Source organism: Leptonychotes weddellii, chromosome 3, assembly GCF_054177405.1.
Source record: "Leptonychotes weddellii isolate Sample4059 chromosome 3, ASM5417740v2, whole genome shotgun sequence".
Lineage (NCBI taxonomy): Eukaryota > Metazoa > Chordata > Mammalia > Carnivora > Phocidae > Leptonychotes > Leptonychotes weddellii.
The window spans coordinates 23,868,167-23,885,142 of NC_138371.1; the positions used below are offsets into that span (position 1 = coordinate 23,868,167).

General features: G+C 35.2%; 1 protein-coding gene across 11 annotated transcripts in view; it reads left to right on the forward strand.

Moving 5' to 3' along the window:
* KANSL1L (KAT8 regulatory NSL complex subunit 1 like) overlaps positions 1-16,976 on the forward strand; it is a 148,875-nt gene that overhangs the window by 34,334 nt on the left and 97,565 nt on the right. For 8 of the 11 annotated variants that reach the window (XM_081813712.1, XM_081813711.1, XM_081813710.1 and 5 more), the window contains exons 3-5: positions 722-769; positions 5,942-6,083; positions 14,933-15,130. In XM_081813712.1, the coding sequence (XP_081669838.1) occupies positions 722-769; positions 5,942-6,083; positions 14,933-15,130 (388 nt within the window). The remainder of the gene's footprint in view (positions 1-721; positions 770-5,941; positions 6,084-14,932; positions 15,131-16,976) is intronic. The other 3 variants (XM_031027223.2, XM_006732486.3, XM_081813714.1) reach the window with 2 other exon arrangements.

Consider the following 16,976-nt stretch of genomic DNA (forward strand, 5'->3'; position numbering starts at 1 on the left):
GAATTTTATGGTTTCAGGTCTTATATTTAAGTTTTTAATCCATTTTGAGTTTATTTTTGTGTATGATGTAAGAAAATGGTCTAGTTTGGGGCACCTGGGTGGCTCAGTCGTTAAGTGTCTGCCTTCGGCTCTGGTCGTGATCCCAGGGTCCTGGGATCGAGCCTCGCATCAGGCTCCCTGCTTAGCGGGAAGCCTGCTTCTCCCTCTCCCACTCCCCCTGCTTGTGTTCCCTCTCTCACTGTGTCTCTGTCAAATAAATAAATAAAATCTTAAAAAAAAAAAAAAAAGAAAATGGTCCAGTTTCATTCTATTGCCTGTAGCTGTATAGTTTCCCCAATACCATTTATTAAAGAGACTGTCTTTTCCCCATTGTAAATTCTTGCCTCTGTTGTCATAGATTAATTGATCATATATGCATGGGTTTATTTCTGGACCCTATTCTGTCCTCTTGATTTATGTGTCTATTTTTGTGCCAAAACCATGCTGTTTTGATTTCTGTAGCTTTATAGTGTAGGTTGAAATCTGGGATTGTGATCCTCCAGCTTTATTCTTTGTTCTCAAAATTACCCATTGCCTGTTTTTGTAAGCACAGTTTATAAAACACCATCACACCCATTCATTTATGGCTGCTCTCATGCTATAATGGCAGAGTTGGGTAGTTATTTTAAAGAGACCAGGTTGGCCACAAAGCCTAAAATATTTACCATCTGGCTCTTTACAGAAAATATTTGCCAAACTCTGGTCTGAAGGAATCAAATTCCAGGGAAAGGTAAGCTCTTTCTAGGTGAGCAAACACCAGTAGCGAAGTTTGGCTCAGTTTAATGTAATTAAGGACAAACCTTATATTTTTCTTTCTTTTTTTTTTTTTTTTAAAGATTTTATTTATTTATTTGACAGAGAGACACAGCAAGAGGGAACTCAAGCAGGGGGAGTGGGAGAGGGAGAAGCAGGCTCCCCACTGAGCAGGGAGCCTGATGCGGTGCTCGATCCCAGGACCCTGGGACCATACCTGAGCCACCCAGGTGCCCCCAAACCTTATATTTTTCTTGGGCTTTTCTTGGGATTGTCATTTTTCACAACTGGATCTTCTTTTTTGATTTTTTTTGTAATAGTTGATTCATCATTACTAGTAAGCTAATCTTTATATTAAAGGCAAAATTAATATGTCTCTCTTTAATCTTGGTGTTTTAAGATGTAATATTAGAAAGCTCTATCTTATTTTGGGAACTCTATTTCAGGGTTAAAGCAGGGATATAAGTTCATGATGTTGACCAGAAGTTAGTATCAAGAGAAATTGTACTTACCACTTGGTCTAAATAGCCTGTACTTATTTTATTCAGCAAGTTAAGTGGTGACTACAAACAAGCAAGGATGTGGACTGATGGAATATGCAAACAGATTTTATTCAGTCCTATTAAAATATAGGATAAGGTATCCTTTACAGAAAATTCATTTCAAATATTACAAAGCCCTAGGATTACTTAGTTTATTTAAATCTAATCTGATATTACTTTTTTTCCCTGTGGTAGTATAATTTAATGTAGTATATGAACATGAAAATCATTTTTGTGGACAATTTCACTATCAGAATATTTTTACTAGAAGTACAATAAGATGAGCTCCATAACTTTTTTTTTTTTTTTAGCTAATCATGAGGTTTGACCATCAAGCAAAATTGCATATTATAGGGAAAGTTTTCAACTGGAACAAAATTTAATGAAAGAATGTTTAAGATCGTCTTTGATTTCCCCATACTTATTCCTACAGCATACTTCTGCCAAGTCCTTTCAGCTTTAAAGTGAACCTTGAATCCATCCTCTTCATCTCTTCTTTATCTTACCCTCCCTTCTTAGTTCATGCCATTTTCATTTTTTATTCAGTGTTTTAGTCAGATTGGGCTCTAGAGTAACAAATTAACCTTCTAATCTCAGTGGTTTAACAGAGCCAAGGTTTGCTGTGGCTTACATAAAAGCCAGTGTGGTTTGGGCTGTGATCCTCACACATCTTGTAGCTCTACTGTCTGCACTGGTGGCTTTGAAGGTTGTCTGATGGACTGGAAATGACTAGGTCACTTTTGCTCACAACCCATTGGTCAGAATTAGTCACATAGCTCCAACCTAAGTGCAAGGAAGGCTGGGAAATGTAGGATAGCACATGACATATTTGGAGATCACAATTATCTGTACCACACACAGATTACTCTATTTGCATCCTAATTGATTTCCTTATTTCTTCTCATATCCCACTATAATGCTTTCTCTACCTAGTAGCCAGAGTGCTTGGGAAAAAAATTTTTGTTAATGTCTTGATAATAACTTCCTTTTTGGGGTGCCTGGGTGGCTCAGTCGGTTGGGCGGCTGCCTTCAGCTCAGGTCATGATCCCGGGGTCCTGGGATCGAGCCCCCAGTCAGGCTCCTTGCTCAGCGGGGAGCCTGCTTCTCCCTCTCCCTCTGCCTGCCTGCCGCTCCCCCACTTGTGCTCTCTCTCTCTCTGTGTCAAATAAATGAATGGAATCTTTAAAAAAATAAAATAAAAAAAAGACTTCCTTTTTGCATAAAATCCAACACTTTACCATTAACCTGTACAACTGCTGTGTGCCATGGCCCTTGCCTTTATCACTAATTTCATGATTGGCAGTTAGTGTTATTAAATACTATCTATGAATAATAGATATTACTATCTATTTTAATATTTTTTCATTTTAACAGTTTTTATTTCTTTATTTAAAGATTTTATTTGAGAGAGAGAGTGTGCATGCACAGGGGTGGGGCGGGGGCAGAGGGAGCAGGAGAAGCAGACCCTTTGCTGAGCAGGGAGCCCAATGCAAGGCTTGATCCTAGGACCCTGGGATCATGACCTTAGCTGAAAGCAGATGCTTAGCCAACTGAGCCACCCAGCCACTTAACAGTTTTTATTTAAAGTTGTATGTAAGATTACTTTATTCTTGCATCTTCTCGATTGTTTCTTCCTTGTATTTGCCCTTTTCCTTTCCTACTTGGTGAGATTTGGCTTTACGTTCAAGGATCTTTTTGTGGTCTTTGTCCGGTTTTAGTTTAGTGATAACCACCTTGCTAGGGTGAGTGCCCACTTGGACAGTTGTGCCGTTTGCCTTCTTGTTATACTTGTTCAGTGTAGATGACATATTTCTTCCTGTAAACCTGGACTGCTTTGCCCATTTGCTGACCTTTGTAGTGTCCTCACACAGCCTTTACTTCATCCTTTTGGGTGGGCGTGGATCAAATATTGTATTTCTGTCTCAGCGTTTTGGAAAGAGGGGAAGACATAATCTTGCTGCAAATGTGGGAAGATGCATTGAAATGCCTCTTGGTCCTCAGAAGTCAAGGGATTGAACTTCATTTTGGCTGCTGGCACTTCAACAGTGGCCACAGAAGGGAAGAGCTAATATTATTATTTTTTTAAAGTTTGTTTATTTATTTATGTAATCTCTACACCCAGCGTGGGCCTTGAACTCAAAACCTGAGATCAAGAGTTGCATGCTCCTCTGACTGAGCTGGCCAGGTGCCCCTCCATTTTAATATTATTTTGAATAGACATTCTCTTCTATTATTTTCATAACTGAAAATATGATTTAAAAGTGTGTCAAATTTAAAAAGCACAATAATGACTATAAACTGAATACATAGTAATACTAAGAGAATTCTTATATGAAGGTCTCCTCAATCATATTGTGTGCAATTAGAATCTTAACAAAAGTATCTCTTGGGGTACCTGGGTGGCTCAGTTGGTTAAGCATCTGCCTTCAGCTCGGATCATGATCCTAGGGTCCTGGGATCGAGTCCCACATGGGGCTCCCTGCTCAGCAGGGAGTCAGGGAGTCTGCTTCTCCCTCTCCCTCTGCTGCCCCCCACCCTGCTCATGCTCTCTCTCTCAAATGGATAAATAAAAAATATTAAAAAAACAAACAAAAATAGCTCTTAGGGACATTGATTTAATATAAAATCCTGTTACAATGAATATATTCTATATAGTAAAGTTATAATAATTTATTCTGTTTCTCTGACAACAAATGATCTTTTATTTTATTTTTGTAAGTTTTTATTTAAATTCCTGTTAGTTAACATACAGTGTATTATTCATTTCAGATGTGCAGTTTAGTGATTCAACACAACACCCAGTGCTCATCACAACAAATGATCTTTTATTTTTTTATTTTTATTTATTTTATTTTAAAAAAATTTATTTTTAAGTAATCTCCACACCCAATGTGGGGCTCAAACTCACAACCCCAAGATCAAGAATCACATGTTTTACCAACTGAGCCAGCCAGGCGCCCCAGTAAATTATCTTTTAGGATAAGTTTTCTCTAGCTAAAGTTTGTATGGGAGACATTCAATTATGGTTAAATGTGTAACATTAATAAACTTTTTATTAAGAACAGTTTTAGGTTCATAGCAAAATTAAGCAGAAAATGCAGAGTTCCCATATACCCCCTTCACTGATAGAACCTCCCCCACTATCAATATACTGCATACTAGTGTAGTGCATTTGTAACAGTCTATGAACCTACATTGACAAATTGTTATCACTTAAAGTGCATGCTTTACGTGAGGATTCACTCTTGGTGTTGTACATTCTATGGGTTTTGACAGTAAATGTAATTTTTAGACAAGTTTTTCATAAAGTTTGTGTTCTGCCATTAAGTATTTTTTGGTTTTCATTTATACCTTCAATTTCTGTCATGTTTTCTTTTGTAATCTGAAGCTCTTAATTAGTTATTCCAAATAACTGTTTTCTAGTTGGAATGGTTAGAATATTTTCATAAAGTAATTAATTTGTAATCTCACAAACTATGGATTAGAGTGGTACCCTTGCCAAAAGATAGAGGAGTAGGGTTCAACCCTTATTTTCAAATATGTATGACAGAAAAGTCTTTATATAAATTCTTTCTCATCTTTGGGCTCTGAATCCTGGGAATCAGGTTTTTTTTCTTAATTTTATTTTATTATTATTATTTTTTTAACTTGTCAGAGAGAGAGAACACAAGCAGGGGGAGCGGCAGGCAGAGGGAGAAGCAGGCTCCCTGCTGAGCAAGGATTCCCTATGTGGGACTCGACCCCAGGACCCTGGGATCTTGATCTGAGCCAAAGGCAGACGCTTAACGACTGAGCCACCCAGGCGTCCCCCCCCTTTTTTTTTTTTAAAAGATTTTATTTATTTATTTGAGAGAGAGAGAGAGCATGAGCAAGGCAAAGGGACAGGCTGGCTCCCCGATGATCAGGAGCCCGATGTGGGGCTTGATCCCAGGATCCCGGGATTACTACCTGAGCCAAAGGCAGACTTGTAACAAACTGAGCCACTCAGGCGCCCCTGGAAATCAGGTTTTAACAAGCTATTTATCTTAATAAACATTTCAAGACATATATTTGGTATACTTATTTGAAAGGTAGAGCACTCATATTTTCAATACTTTTTGACAATATATTTAAATTGATTTTAGGGATTTAATTAGCTAACAGTGACTACTGTTTTAACAAATGAAAATTTGCATATAATAAAATTGAGTATTCTGGTTTATTACATAGATTTAGATCTAGCATAGTTCAGATGACTTACCCAATACTTCTTACATATAGAAACTTCATGTAACAGTTTTTATGTGGAGTTAGTAGTATCATTCCTCTTTCTTTTGCTGGCCCACTCCTATTTCAGCCCTTGTGCATATTAATAAAATATTAAGTAGCAGAGGAGATTATCTTATTACTGGATATGTAATAATAAAAACAAGTGTTTATCCGTTAGAAAGATAAGGAAGTTAAATGTTTTTCTTTGATAAGAGTTGATACCAGCTTCTTCTTTCACGTAATTAGATGTTGTATAAAGGAATTAGGATTATATGACAGGCGTCAAGGAATTTATTAAGTAGTCTGTGAAAACTTGATTGCCTTTGTTCTTTGACTAACAATGTTTGTCTCGTTCACAGTAATTCTAGTACTGAATGGAAGTGGCTTGTAGACAGAGCTAGAGTTGGCAGCCGATGGACATGGCTTCAAGCCCAGATTTCAGAGCTCGAATACAAAATCCAACAACTAACGGATGTTCACAGGCAGATTCGTGCATCCAAGGTATTGTTTGTATTCTTGTATTTTTAAAAAAATTATTACAGTTTAGTTTCTCATCTCTCCACACAAAGTAATTGTTACAAGGCTTTATAAAAATGTAGTTAATATTAACATTTTTTATATATCAATTGCTGTAAATTGAAGCTATCATTGTAATGTCTTTGTATTTATCGTGGTCATTTTATCATACTTGAGCAGTTCAGAGCTTCTTCATTGGATTCCAATTAATAGAAATTAGGTACCCTTTTATAAACTTCTACTTTGATGGCATTTATTTTAACATATGTGAGAAATTCTGAGTGTATTTTATTGAATCCCCTTAGAGGTTTTGTTTTAAGAAAAATTATAAACACATAAAAAGCTCTAGAAAGCAATATAATGAACACCTTTGTTTCCACCTCCGAATTTATCAAGTGTTAAATTTTTACTCTTTGGGTTTAGTTTTTAGAGTAATAAAGCATTACCTGTACAGTTGAGGTACTTATATAATCCTTCCTGATCCCATTCTCTTTTTGCATGCCACTGTAGCCACTATTTTGATTCCAGCATGTTTTGACATTTATTATATTTATGTATGTTTTTATACTCTTGGCACATAGATGTCTATCTGTGTCTACAACTAGTATTTATTTTTCCATGATTTTACAGTCTGTATTAATGACATATATACTACAAACTCTTTTGTGACTTGCTTGTTTTGGCTCAGCATACATTTTATAGGTCCTGTATGTTATTTAATTGTATGAATGAGATGGAATTGTATGAATACAATGCAATGTTTATCTCTTCTATTTTCTACTGATAGACATACATTGTGTAGTTTTATGCTAGTAAAAACAATACTGTAATGACTGTCTTTTTTGTGTTTCTTTGTGAACTGTGGAGAGTTCTTGGTATATGCCTAAAAGTGGAAATGATGGATCTTAGGTCTGGCTGTCTTTAGCTTTCCTATACTTACTGATGTGATTGGATAGTTAATATTCCCATTGGCAGTGCGTGAGAGCTCCTGTTTTTCCACATTCTTGCCAACATTTCATAATTTTTGACATTTTAATTTTCCAGTGTAATGAGTATGAAGTATTATTTTATTGTTTTAATTTAATTGTTCCTTAGTGTTGAGAATTGGGCCTCGGTATAATTGATCACCAAATGTTTTTTTTACCTAAGAACTAACTACCTTTTGTATTCACTGTTTTTGGTGGGGTGGGGAAAGGGCTATGGTTGGTGGAGATGTGTGTCTGTGAATTCTTTTTAAATTTTGGAGACTATTCTTGGTCAGTTATAAATGTTACAAATCTCTCATGTTGTAGCTTGTCTTTTCATTATTTTAGTATATGTAACAGAAAAGAATGCATGTTCTTTATGTGTTCAGTATAGAATTCTTTATTAAATTTGTTGACTTTATTGTATATATCTGCTATATGTTTATACCTCTAGATCTTTCCATTTATGATATACTTTTGTTAAAATTTACCCCATCGTTGTGAATTTTTCAGTTTTTTCTGGCAATTCTGTTTTTGCTTCTTACTTCTTGAAGGAATGCTGTTTAATAGATACAAATTTTTTTATTATTCTAGGTATTTCTTTTTATAAACTATAAATAGCTAGATTAAAAAATCACCTCAGATTTTTGATTTTTCATTTGCCCTTATTCTCCTCTCTTTGTATTTATGTCTTTTTTTTTTAAGATTTTATTTATTTATTTGACAGAGAGAGAGCACAAACGGGGAGCAGCAGAGGGGGAGGGAGATGCAGGCTCCCCGCTGAGCAGGGTGACCGATGTGGGGCTCAATCCCAGGACCCTGGGATTGTGACCTGAGCTGAAGGCAGATGCTTAACCAACTGAGCCACCCAGACACCCCATAAGTCTTGTTTTTTTTACCTCTCTTGTTGGATTGGTAGAATTTGCTTCGTTCTTTTCCCTCTGCTGGTTTAGAAGCTATTCATTATAGTTTTATTCTTTGTCGTTACTCCTAATTTTTAATATACTTCTTAATTAAAAGTAATCCTAACAATGACTAAAAAGTACTCAGTATTTTTATACTATTTTTTACTTAAAACATGGATTCTAATACTTTCTAACTACTCGTTGAATAGATCTACTACAATCTAGTTCCTTTTTTTATAATCAATAATTATATTTCTAACTAATTTTATTAAAAATGTGCTTACTGGGACGCCTGGGTGGCTCAGTCAGTTATACGTCTTCCTTTGGCTCAGGTCATGATCCTGGGGTCCTGGGATCTAGCCCCGCATCCAGGCTCCCTGCTCAGCGGGGAGTCTGCTTCTCTCTCTCTCCCCCTTTCCCTCCCCACCGCTCGTTCTCTCTTTCTCAAATAAATAAATAAAATCTTTAAAAAAAATGTGCTAACTGTTCTTATGTTCTACCTATAAAGTTAGTTTACAGGTTTAAGCTGCTATAACAAAGAAACTCCCAAATATTGCCGCTTTATTAAGGTACATAACACTTCAAAAGTGAGGGAGTGAATACAGGCTGGTGGAGCAACTTGGTTTTTTCTATTTTGCTGCTTTGTTGTCCTCTAGGGTAATTGTTGACTGCACTATTAAACAGGGTTGTAGTCATTCCCTCATTCCGGCCCCTGGGAAGTGAGAAAAGTGTAACATAGTTTGTCTTTAGGTGGGAGGTGACTTGGAAATTGTACTACTTTGTGTCACACTCATTGACCCAAATTTAGGCACATATCTGCAGGAAGGAGAGGTGAATAATACAGCCTTACAATGAGAAGTTGTATGCATAGCTAGAACTCCAGTAGGAGTGGAGTTTTGTTGTAAAAAGAAGAGGAAAGTGGGTATTGGGAAGTTTGCAGTCTCTTCTACACTACCTTTTCTCTCTTGGTTTACATTTTGCTGAAATACATTCTTTAGTAGTTTATGTCTCAAAATACCTTTATTTTACCCTCACTCTTCAGTGATACTTTAGGTCGATATAAAATTCTAATTTGATGGTTATTTTGCCTTTTAAAGATCCTATTTCATTGTTTTGTTTAATACTGATGAGCAGTCTACCGTCAGTAGAATTGCTTTTCCTTTGTAAGTACTTTGTCTTTTCTATCTGGTAACTTAAAAAATTGTTTTTGTTTATTTGATGTTCTACATTTTTTTACTAATAGGTCTAATTACGGATTTATCTTTATTTTGTTTATCTTGTTCTCAGAAGACGTATTTTTAGCAATTCACTGAATTTTGACAAATACATGGTTGTGTAAACATCACCACTATCTCCCCTCTTAGTTATTTACCTGCTGTTTCTATAGAAGGAAAAAAGTGCTTATTTTATAGGAAAGTTGATAAAAATAAGCTTTCTCACACACTGACTTAAAAGTTCTATCAGATACTCATATTGAGATGCTCTAAAAAGTTGAAAATAAGAGTTATTGGAGAAGGCAGGTTTATAAGAAGATAGAGATTTGGAGTTATTCAGTAGAAATGGCAGTTAAAAAGTTATGTTATTATATTGTAGCAATTTTTAAATAAAATTCATTTATCTCTCCTTCCTGTCTTATTTTCTGCCTTCCCTCCTTTCCTTCACTCTTTCCCATTTTTCCTTTCACATACAGTCGTTAGCATAATATGTGCTTAAGGTATACAGTGGTGAACAAAACCCACAGAGTTGCTACATTTTTAGGGCTTAAGTCAAATGGGGGTGAAAGTAAGCAAATGATTACACAAATAAATATTGTTTTAATTCCAACCAGAATTAAACTGGAAATTTAACATGGGGTTTTCCTAGCTTAAAGACATACTGTTTCCCAAAATTATAGGCTGTTTGCTTGGAACTCAAAGTACATTTTCCCATTGAAGCAATACTATAAAGAGTTCTCATTAGAATCCCATGAAATGCTATTTAATTTAAATATTGCTAAAGATCTTTTTGTAACTTTGTTTTTATGAAAAAGTATGTTCTACATCATGAAACTGTGGACATAATGGAGATAATATTCTAAGGCTGATGGTGATTGGTCTGAGAAGAAAATGCTGAGAAGGAAAGGAATCGGAGTTCTTAATCATATGGTTATCCATGTGGTTAGCCCAACATTACCTAGGGTCTGCACATAAATAAAGATAATTAAGTTTTAGACATAGTCATGAGTTTATATTCTAGTAGGGGAGATAGACCATGTAAATAATTAATTGTAATATAATGAAATAGGTGCTATGATGCATGTTTTTAATAAGATATAGAAGTGGCATAGAGAGAATACATAACTCTTATTTTAGGGATTAGCAGGTCAGAGAAAACATCAATAAAAGAGGTGATGCCTCAGTATAATTTTGAAAGATAAATAATAGTTTGCTTGATGAACCAATGGAACTGGAAAAGGGCATTCCTTGAAGGTTTGAAGACATGAAACAACATAATATGTTTTGGGAATGAGAAAGTAGAATGGTATTCAAAGGAGTGGAAAGTATGAGTTTTGTAAGGATGGGAGAAGAAACTAGGAAGGAATGAATTGTAGAATTTGGTGGTGATGTCTGTAGGAAGGTGGATAGAAGGATAGACATAAAATCTTAGGTTTACCTGTTCTGTCTGTTGGATTTGAGGGAACTCTGTTCAAGAATAATTTCCTGATGGAAGTAGTTACTGTTTCTCATTTTTAACTGTCTTCACTGAAGCCTTTAGTTGTAGTGATTTCCTTGTTCTTTCAGGATCACCAGATAATTTCTCCTCTCTGATCATTTAGTTTAAAGGATGTAATATCACAAGCGTTTTTAATAGTAGACTTCTCAAAACAAGTCAAGTTTAAAACAATTTGGGAAATTTCCAAGAAAGTGGATTCCTAGTTAAATTGATGACTAAGTTTTATACTTGAATCTACACAGTCTGGTTCGTATTTTATGACTTGTGTATTCTAAACACTGCGATATACTTTTTAAAACATTTTAAAAAATTTGTATGTTTATATAACAAATGGGGAATAAATTATTTTTAGGAAAGAAATCTAAACTTCCCAGTAATAATTTATATGGCCTTACATTTTTCTTGGTTCTGGCTAGATGTGTATCTGGACCTCTGTTTTCTTAAGAATCACATTATGTTTACTTTATGAAAAATATCATTACAGTATTTCTTTATTTTAGTAGTTTCTCCTTACATTTCTTGGGAATTAATCAAGATGTTTAATTGCTTATTTATGTGCAGTTTAGTTGAACTATTATACTGAAAAGAGAAAATAGCACTTTGCTCTTCTAGCTTCTTGAGTTATTGTAATTAAAAAATTGAGAAGCGTAGAATGACCTTTCTATTTAAGTTATCTTGAAAGTTAAAAAAAAAAATCCTTTCTTCTCAGTTAAATTAGAGATACGGGAAAGGGAAAGAGGTTGAGAGATGTTCTTTTGTAAATATCTTGTTTAAATAAGTGCTAGTTGGTAACACTGGTCAGGAAACACTGAGTCGATCTATTAGTAGATCTACACGTTTTGGGTTTTTAAGCTGTCATTTGCTCCTTCTATGACATACTGGGGTCGTCTAATATTTGCTAAAATTTTTAGAGAAAAGAAAGCCCATGTTAACAACATTCCTTCCTTGTTCTTCCAATGCTTTGTCAACACATTACAACTTCGATGTTTCTCCTTTTCTTTGCTTCAGCTTTCACTAAGACAGTATATAGCCTCTTGTCACTTTCAGAAAAATATTAAAATAGTTTTTTTGGTTGAGAAGCTGGCTATCCTATATTAAATGGTTTCTCTTTTAGATTTCTTTTGTTACCTTGTGGTAGGGTCTTCTACATTTTAAATTGTAATTTTGTGCATTTAAAATTTTTCATTTAAAATTTGTTTTAAGGTTTGATACTTTTTCTAAAAAGATTTTATTTATTTACCAGACAGAGAGAGAGTTGTGTGAGCACAAGCAGGGGTGGGGGGGAGTGGCAGGCAGAGGGAGAAGCAGGCTCCCCGCTGAGCAAGGAGCCCTTTCTAGGACCCTCGCATCATGACCTGAGCCAAAGACAGACTCTTAACTGACTGAGCCACCCAGGCGTCTCTCATTTAAAATTTTTTAAAAAATTAGCTTTGGTGACTTTATATAAATACTGAAGGTGTTGCTGAGGTAATTTATTTTTTTATGCTGTGTCTTCTCTTTGAGGACCCTGGGAGTGGGGTAAGGATTTCTTTAGTGTTATTATCAGGAACAGTTGTCTTCTCTGGAGCAGTTGACTTGCTTTCATCTTATTCTAGAGTTTTCATTTGTCTCAGTTTTTGCAACTCATCTTACTAAAAAATTTTCATGTCTTCGTTATTTACCTTGTTTATCTGTGAATAGGCTATTCTTTCCTGAGTGTTTTTTTTAATTCAGCTTTATTCAGGTATGACTGACAAAATCGTAAGATGTTTAAGTGTACATCATGGTGACCCAACACACATATATTCTTTTCTTGATTTTTAAGAACTGAAACTGTCTCTGTAGTGTCTTTAAAGGGTTTAATCTTTTTCCCTTTTTACTCTGTTCTTGGCCATTTGTGAGAGTTTAAGGAGAAAAAAAAAAAAGATTATGAACTTGATTATGAATGTCTTCCTGGTTGAATTTTTAAAATATTACTTTTCATTGAACTAACTGTAGCAGGCCCCCTACTTCTAAAAAGATAGTAGTCTAAAGGTTTGAAAATTGACCTTTTGAAATTCAGAATCAGTTTTTCAGTATGTACAAGATTCTTAGTAACGGTTATGAAACCAGGCTGAATTCATAGCAGCCTGGCCCATAAAATAAACTAATCAAACCAAAGGGAATTACAGCTAAATTGATATGATAAAAACTTGTATTTGTTTTGCAAGCAGATACTGTTGAAAAATCTAGTGAGATACTTGTACACATTTTGAATGGACATTTCAGATACTTCCAAGAGCTTTTGAGATTGATGATATTATATCCATCAAGTCTACTTTAACTTTTTAAAAATATTTATTTATTTGAGAGAGAGAGCATAAGTGGGAGGGGCAGAGGGAGAAGAAGAAAGAGTCTTAAGCAGAGCCAGACATGGGACTCGATCTCACGACCCTGAGATCATGACCTGAGCTGAAACCAAGAGTCGGACGCTTAACCGACTACGCCACCCAGGTGCCCCAAGTCTACTTTAAGTTTTAAAATATCAAATGAAACAAAAATTTTTTAAAAATATATTTCTTTAGATTTCTTGACAGCCATATTTGTGCATTCTAGGAAAATAGTCATTGAGATGGGATCAACAGTTGGATCTCCTTCTTTTTGTAAAAGTTACTAGCACAGTTGTAAGAGAAGGTTAAAAATAATAACAACAACAGTAATAACTTTGTTACTTTTACCACACATCGGTGGTAATATATTACTACAAAATAATAATGTATGTTTGATGCCATACCTGAATATGTTCATGCTAAAGTGATATATTCTCCAAATTATAGTGTAAATTAAAACTACTCATCTAGGGGCATCTGGGTGGCTCAGTCGTTAAGCATCTGCCTTCGGCTCAGGTCATGATCCTAGGGTCCTGGGATCGAGCCCTGCACTGGGCTCCCGGCTCGGCGAGAAGCCTGCTTCTCCCTCTCCCATTCCTCCTGCTTGTGTTCCCTCTCTCGTTGTCTCGCTCTCTGTCAAATAAATAAATAAAATCTTAAAAAAACAAACAAACTACTCATCTATAACATTATAATTTATAGGCAGTTTCCATCCTGGAAATAGCACTTGTATATGATATAAGCTGGCCCATACCAGTTTTTAAATTTGTCCCATCTTAAAATACTCTACACTTATATTAATGTTTTAGACTATTTTTCATTACAAGAATATAATATTTTAGCCATATAGGTATTTAATACCTTTCCAACTAGCCTATTAGGAGCTCATTGACGTTTTGCAAAATAACCATATATATACACACACACACATATACATTATACATTATGTGAAAATGCATGTTATTCTTTGCAGGGGGAAAAGTGGTAGAAGGGGTAGGGAGGGAAAGAAGTTTTACTGTAAGAACTGATAATGAAACTGTTAAGATCATATCTGTGCATTATTTTTCCTCCTTTCTCTTCTGTCTTCATTGCCTTTGAGGGGCATAAGGGTAAGAACAGTTGGAGTGAAGACTCTGGGGAATATGGGAGAATATTTAGCAAGCCAGTTGTGACAGAGAGAGAGAGAGTGTGTGTGTGTGTGTGTGTGTGTGAATGGTAGGGAGAACAGAGGCAGCTAGATCCCTACTCTTTCCTCTAGTTATTTACATTTGAGAAAATACCCCATCACAGTTGAAAACTTGTGTCTTTATTATTAACTCATCTACCTTGTAAGCAACAATTTAACTGGCCTAGAGAATACTTCTTCTCAATAGTGCAGTCCTGCCCATGGTTGTTGGCTGGCAGCAACAGAGCTGGAACTCCTAAGAGTGCTCTGAAAGCAGTTTAGTATAAAGTCAGAATGTTGTTTGGATGTTTGGAAGTTTGGTATTTTAATTTATGAAACTGGGAGTACTCAAATGGAAATGCTAGTGACCAAAATATCTGAAGATTATATAAGGAAGTGTTCTAAATTTCAGTGTGAAATGTTCATGTTTTGCATATAAGCCTTTATTTTAAATGTATCATGCTTTTACTGCTAATAATTAAAACCAGTAAGAAGAAAAATAACTGAATATATACAATTTATGACAATATTTTACAAGCCTAACCCATCAGACATAGGTGTTGCTTTAGCTACACATGTTTTAAATCAGCCAATTTTTTACAGTTAGACTCTACTTTCAAGTGTACTTTCTGATTTCCAGGTGATAATAAGAAGCATGGTTTCAAGTGCATTGTAACGTTAAAGTTGATTTAGCAGTCAATTTGTTTTCATTTCAACTCTTTAATTGCTGTTTGCCTAGGGGATAGTGATCCTAGAAGAATGTCAACTTCCAAAAGACATTTTGAAAAAACAAATACAATTTGCTGACCAAGCGGCTTCATTAAATACTACAGGGAATCCCCAGATTCCCCAAGAGAGTCAAGATCCTTTACCAGAACAAGATTTTGAAATGTCACCAAGTAGCCCTACACTTCTTCTTCGCAACATAGAAAAACAGGTAATGTGATGGAAGAGTAAGATGTGAGTGGCATGAAATGACTTTTAATCAGTTTTACACACTATTCAAATAAACCTGTGCGTCTGCTTGGGATATTAGTTATTAAGGTTTGCCATCTGACATTAAATACAATTAAAATATGTAGTATATGATGAGTCTTTCTTATAACATTGATATAATTTAAGATTATTTAAATATATAAAATATTGGTACACAGCCATAGGATGATAACTCATTTATACTAGGATTGGAATATCTTTTTTCTAACAAAACTGCTCATCATTGGACTTTTTTTTCATGAGGAAAGAACAGTGATACCATTTAATAGATCTGAATGGTTGTTTGATCAATTTATTGATAGAGATTTTTAATGAAAGGTATCAGAATATCAATTCTTTCATAAAAAGTTCATGTAAATAAATGGCAAATAAGCCCCTAACAAATTATTTTGATTCTAAAGCTTTTCCTGATACTGAAATTCTATTATGGATGACCCCAGAAGTTTAACTACTCTGTCCTCTATCTATCCTTTGAAATCACACCATTTATTTTTAGACTTTGGTGGCTCTTGAACAAACCTGGCTTTCTAAGCGTTTGTTACTTTGTAACCAATCTAAATCTGCTGAAATAGACCTAGTTGGGATCACAGCTGCATGATTGCCTTGTTACAGGGAGTAAGGTGGATTCGTGCCTGCTCACATCTAATTTTTCTAGATTTTTCTGACATATATTGTAAAATAATTTAGTACTAGGTTACTACTGTTTTATTCCTGGTAAGTCAGAGTATGGTGCAACACCTCTCACCCCATATCTGTTAAATTTACGGTTGCCTAGAGTTTTTCCTTAGTTGCATAATTGCACAAATGCATAAACAAAATACTTTTATGAATATTTTGAAATTCAGAGAGTTATTTTTTAATTATCTAGTATTAAATTGGAATGCACTTTACCATATAAGTGGTGTTTTAAATAGTGTTGGTTATGTTCCCATTTCCCTCTCTTTTCTCTCTCTTCATCCCATGGGATCACTACCCTTTCAGTTTGGCCCTAATTGTTTCACACTCCAGAATAATGTATTTGTTTGGTCAGTCAGGTCTTCTGTTTTCTTTACCTGTAGGTTACTACTTATCCTTTGGAAAGAGATTTTTTATATTTTTTTCTTTCTCCTTGGTAGCAACAATTTGTTCTATTAGACGGGAGTTAACATCAGAACTGGCTAATTTACAGGGTCCAGTGCAAAATGAAATTGCATAGTTCTTTGTTAAAAACAAGTTTGAAGAGATAAGTCAGTGACAGGAGGGCATTAACCAAGCAAGGGATCCTTCTGAGGGCAGCCCTGTGTGACTGCTCAGGTTGCTCACCATGGAGTTGGCCCTGGGTATTATGTTTATTTTTGGTCCCATTGCTGACAGGAGGGCCAGAGGCTTTGAAAGAGAAGGGAACCAGGAGTGTGAGAACAATGGCAATGGCTCTAGATAGAGGGAGAGTAGAGCAAAAGGATAAGAAAGGGACAGCAGCAATCTCTTGTAGAGGTCATTAGTAAATTGCCTATGAACAGGTCATTTGCTCTTGAAACATATGCTAGTAATGTTTTTATATGCCAATTAAAAACATTGTTTTCAAATACTTGCTGAAGAGGGTTGAGAATTGTCAGGGATAGCAAGCCTGATATTACAGATACTTTTCTTTCTTTTTTTTTTTTTTGATTTTTGATTTTTTTATTCTTATGTTAATCCCCATACATTACATCATTAGTTTTAGATGAAGTGTTCCATGATTCATTGTTTGTGCATAACACCCAGTGCTCCATGCAGAATGTGCCCTCCTCAATACCCACCACCAGGCT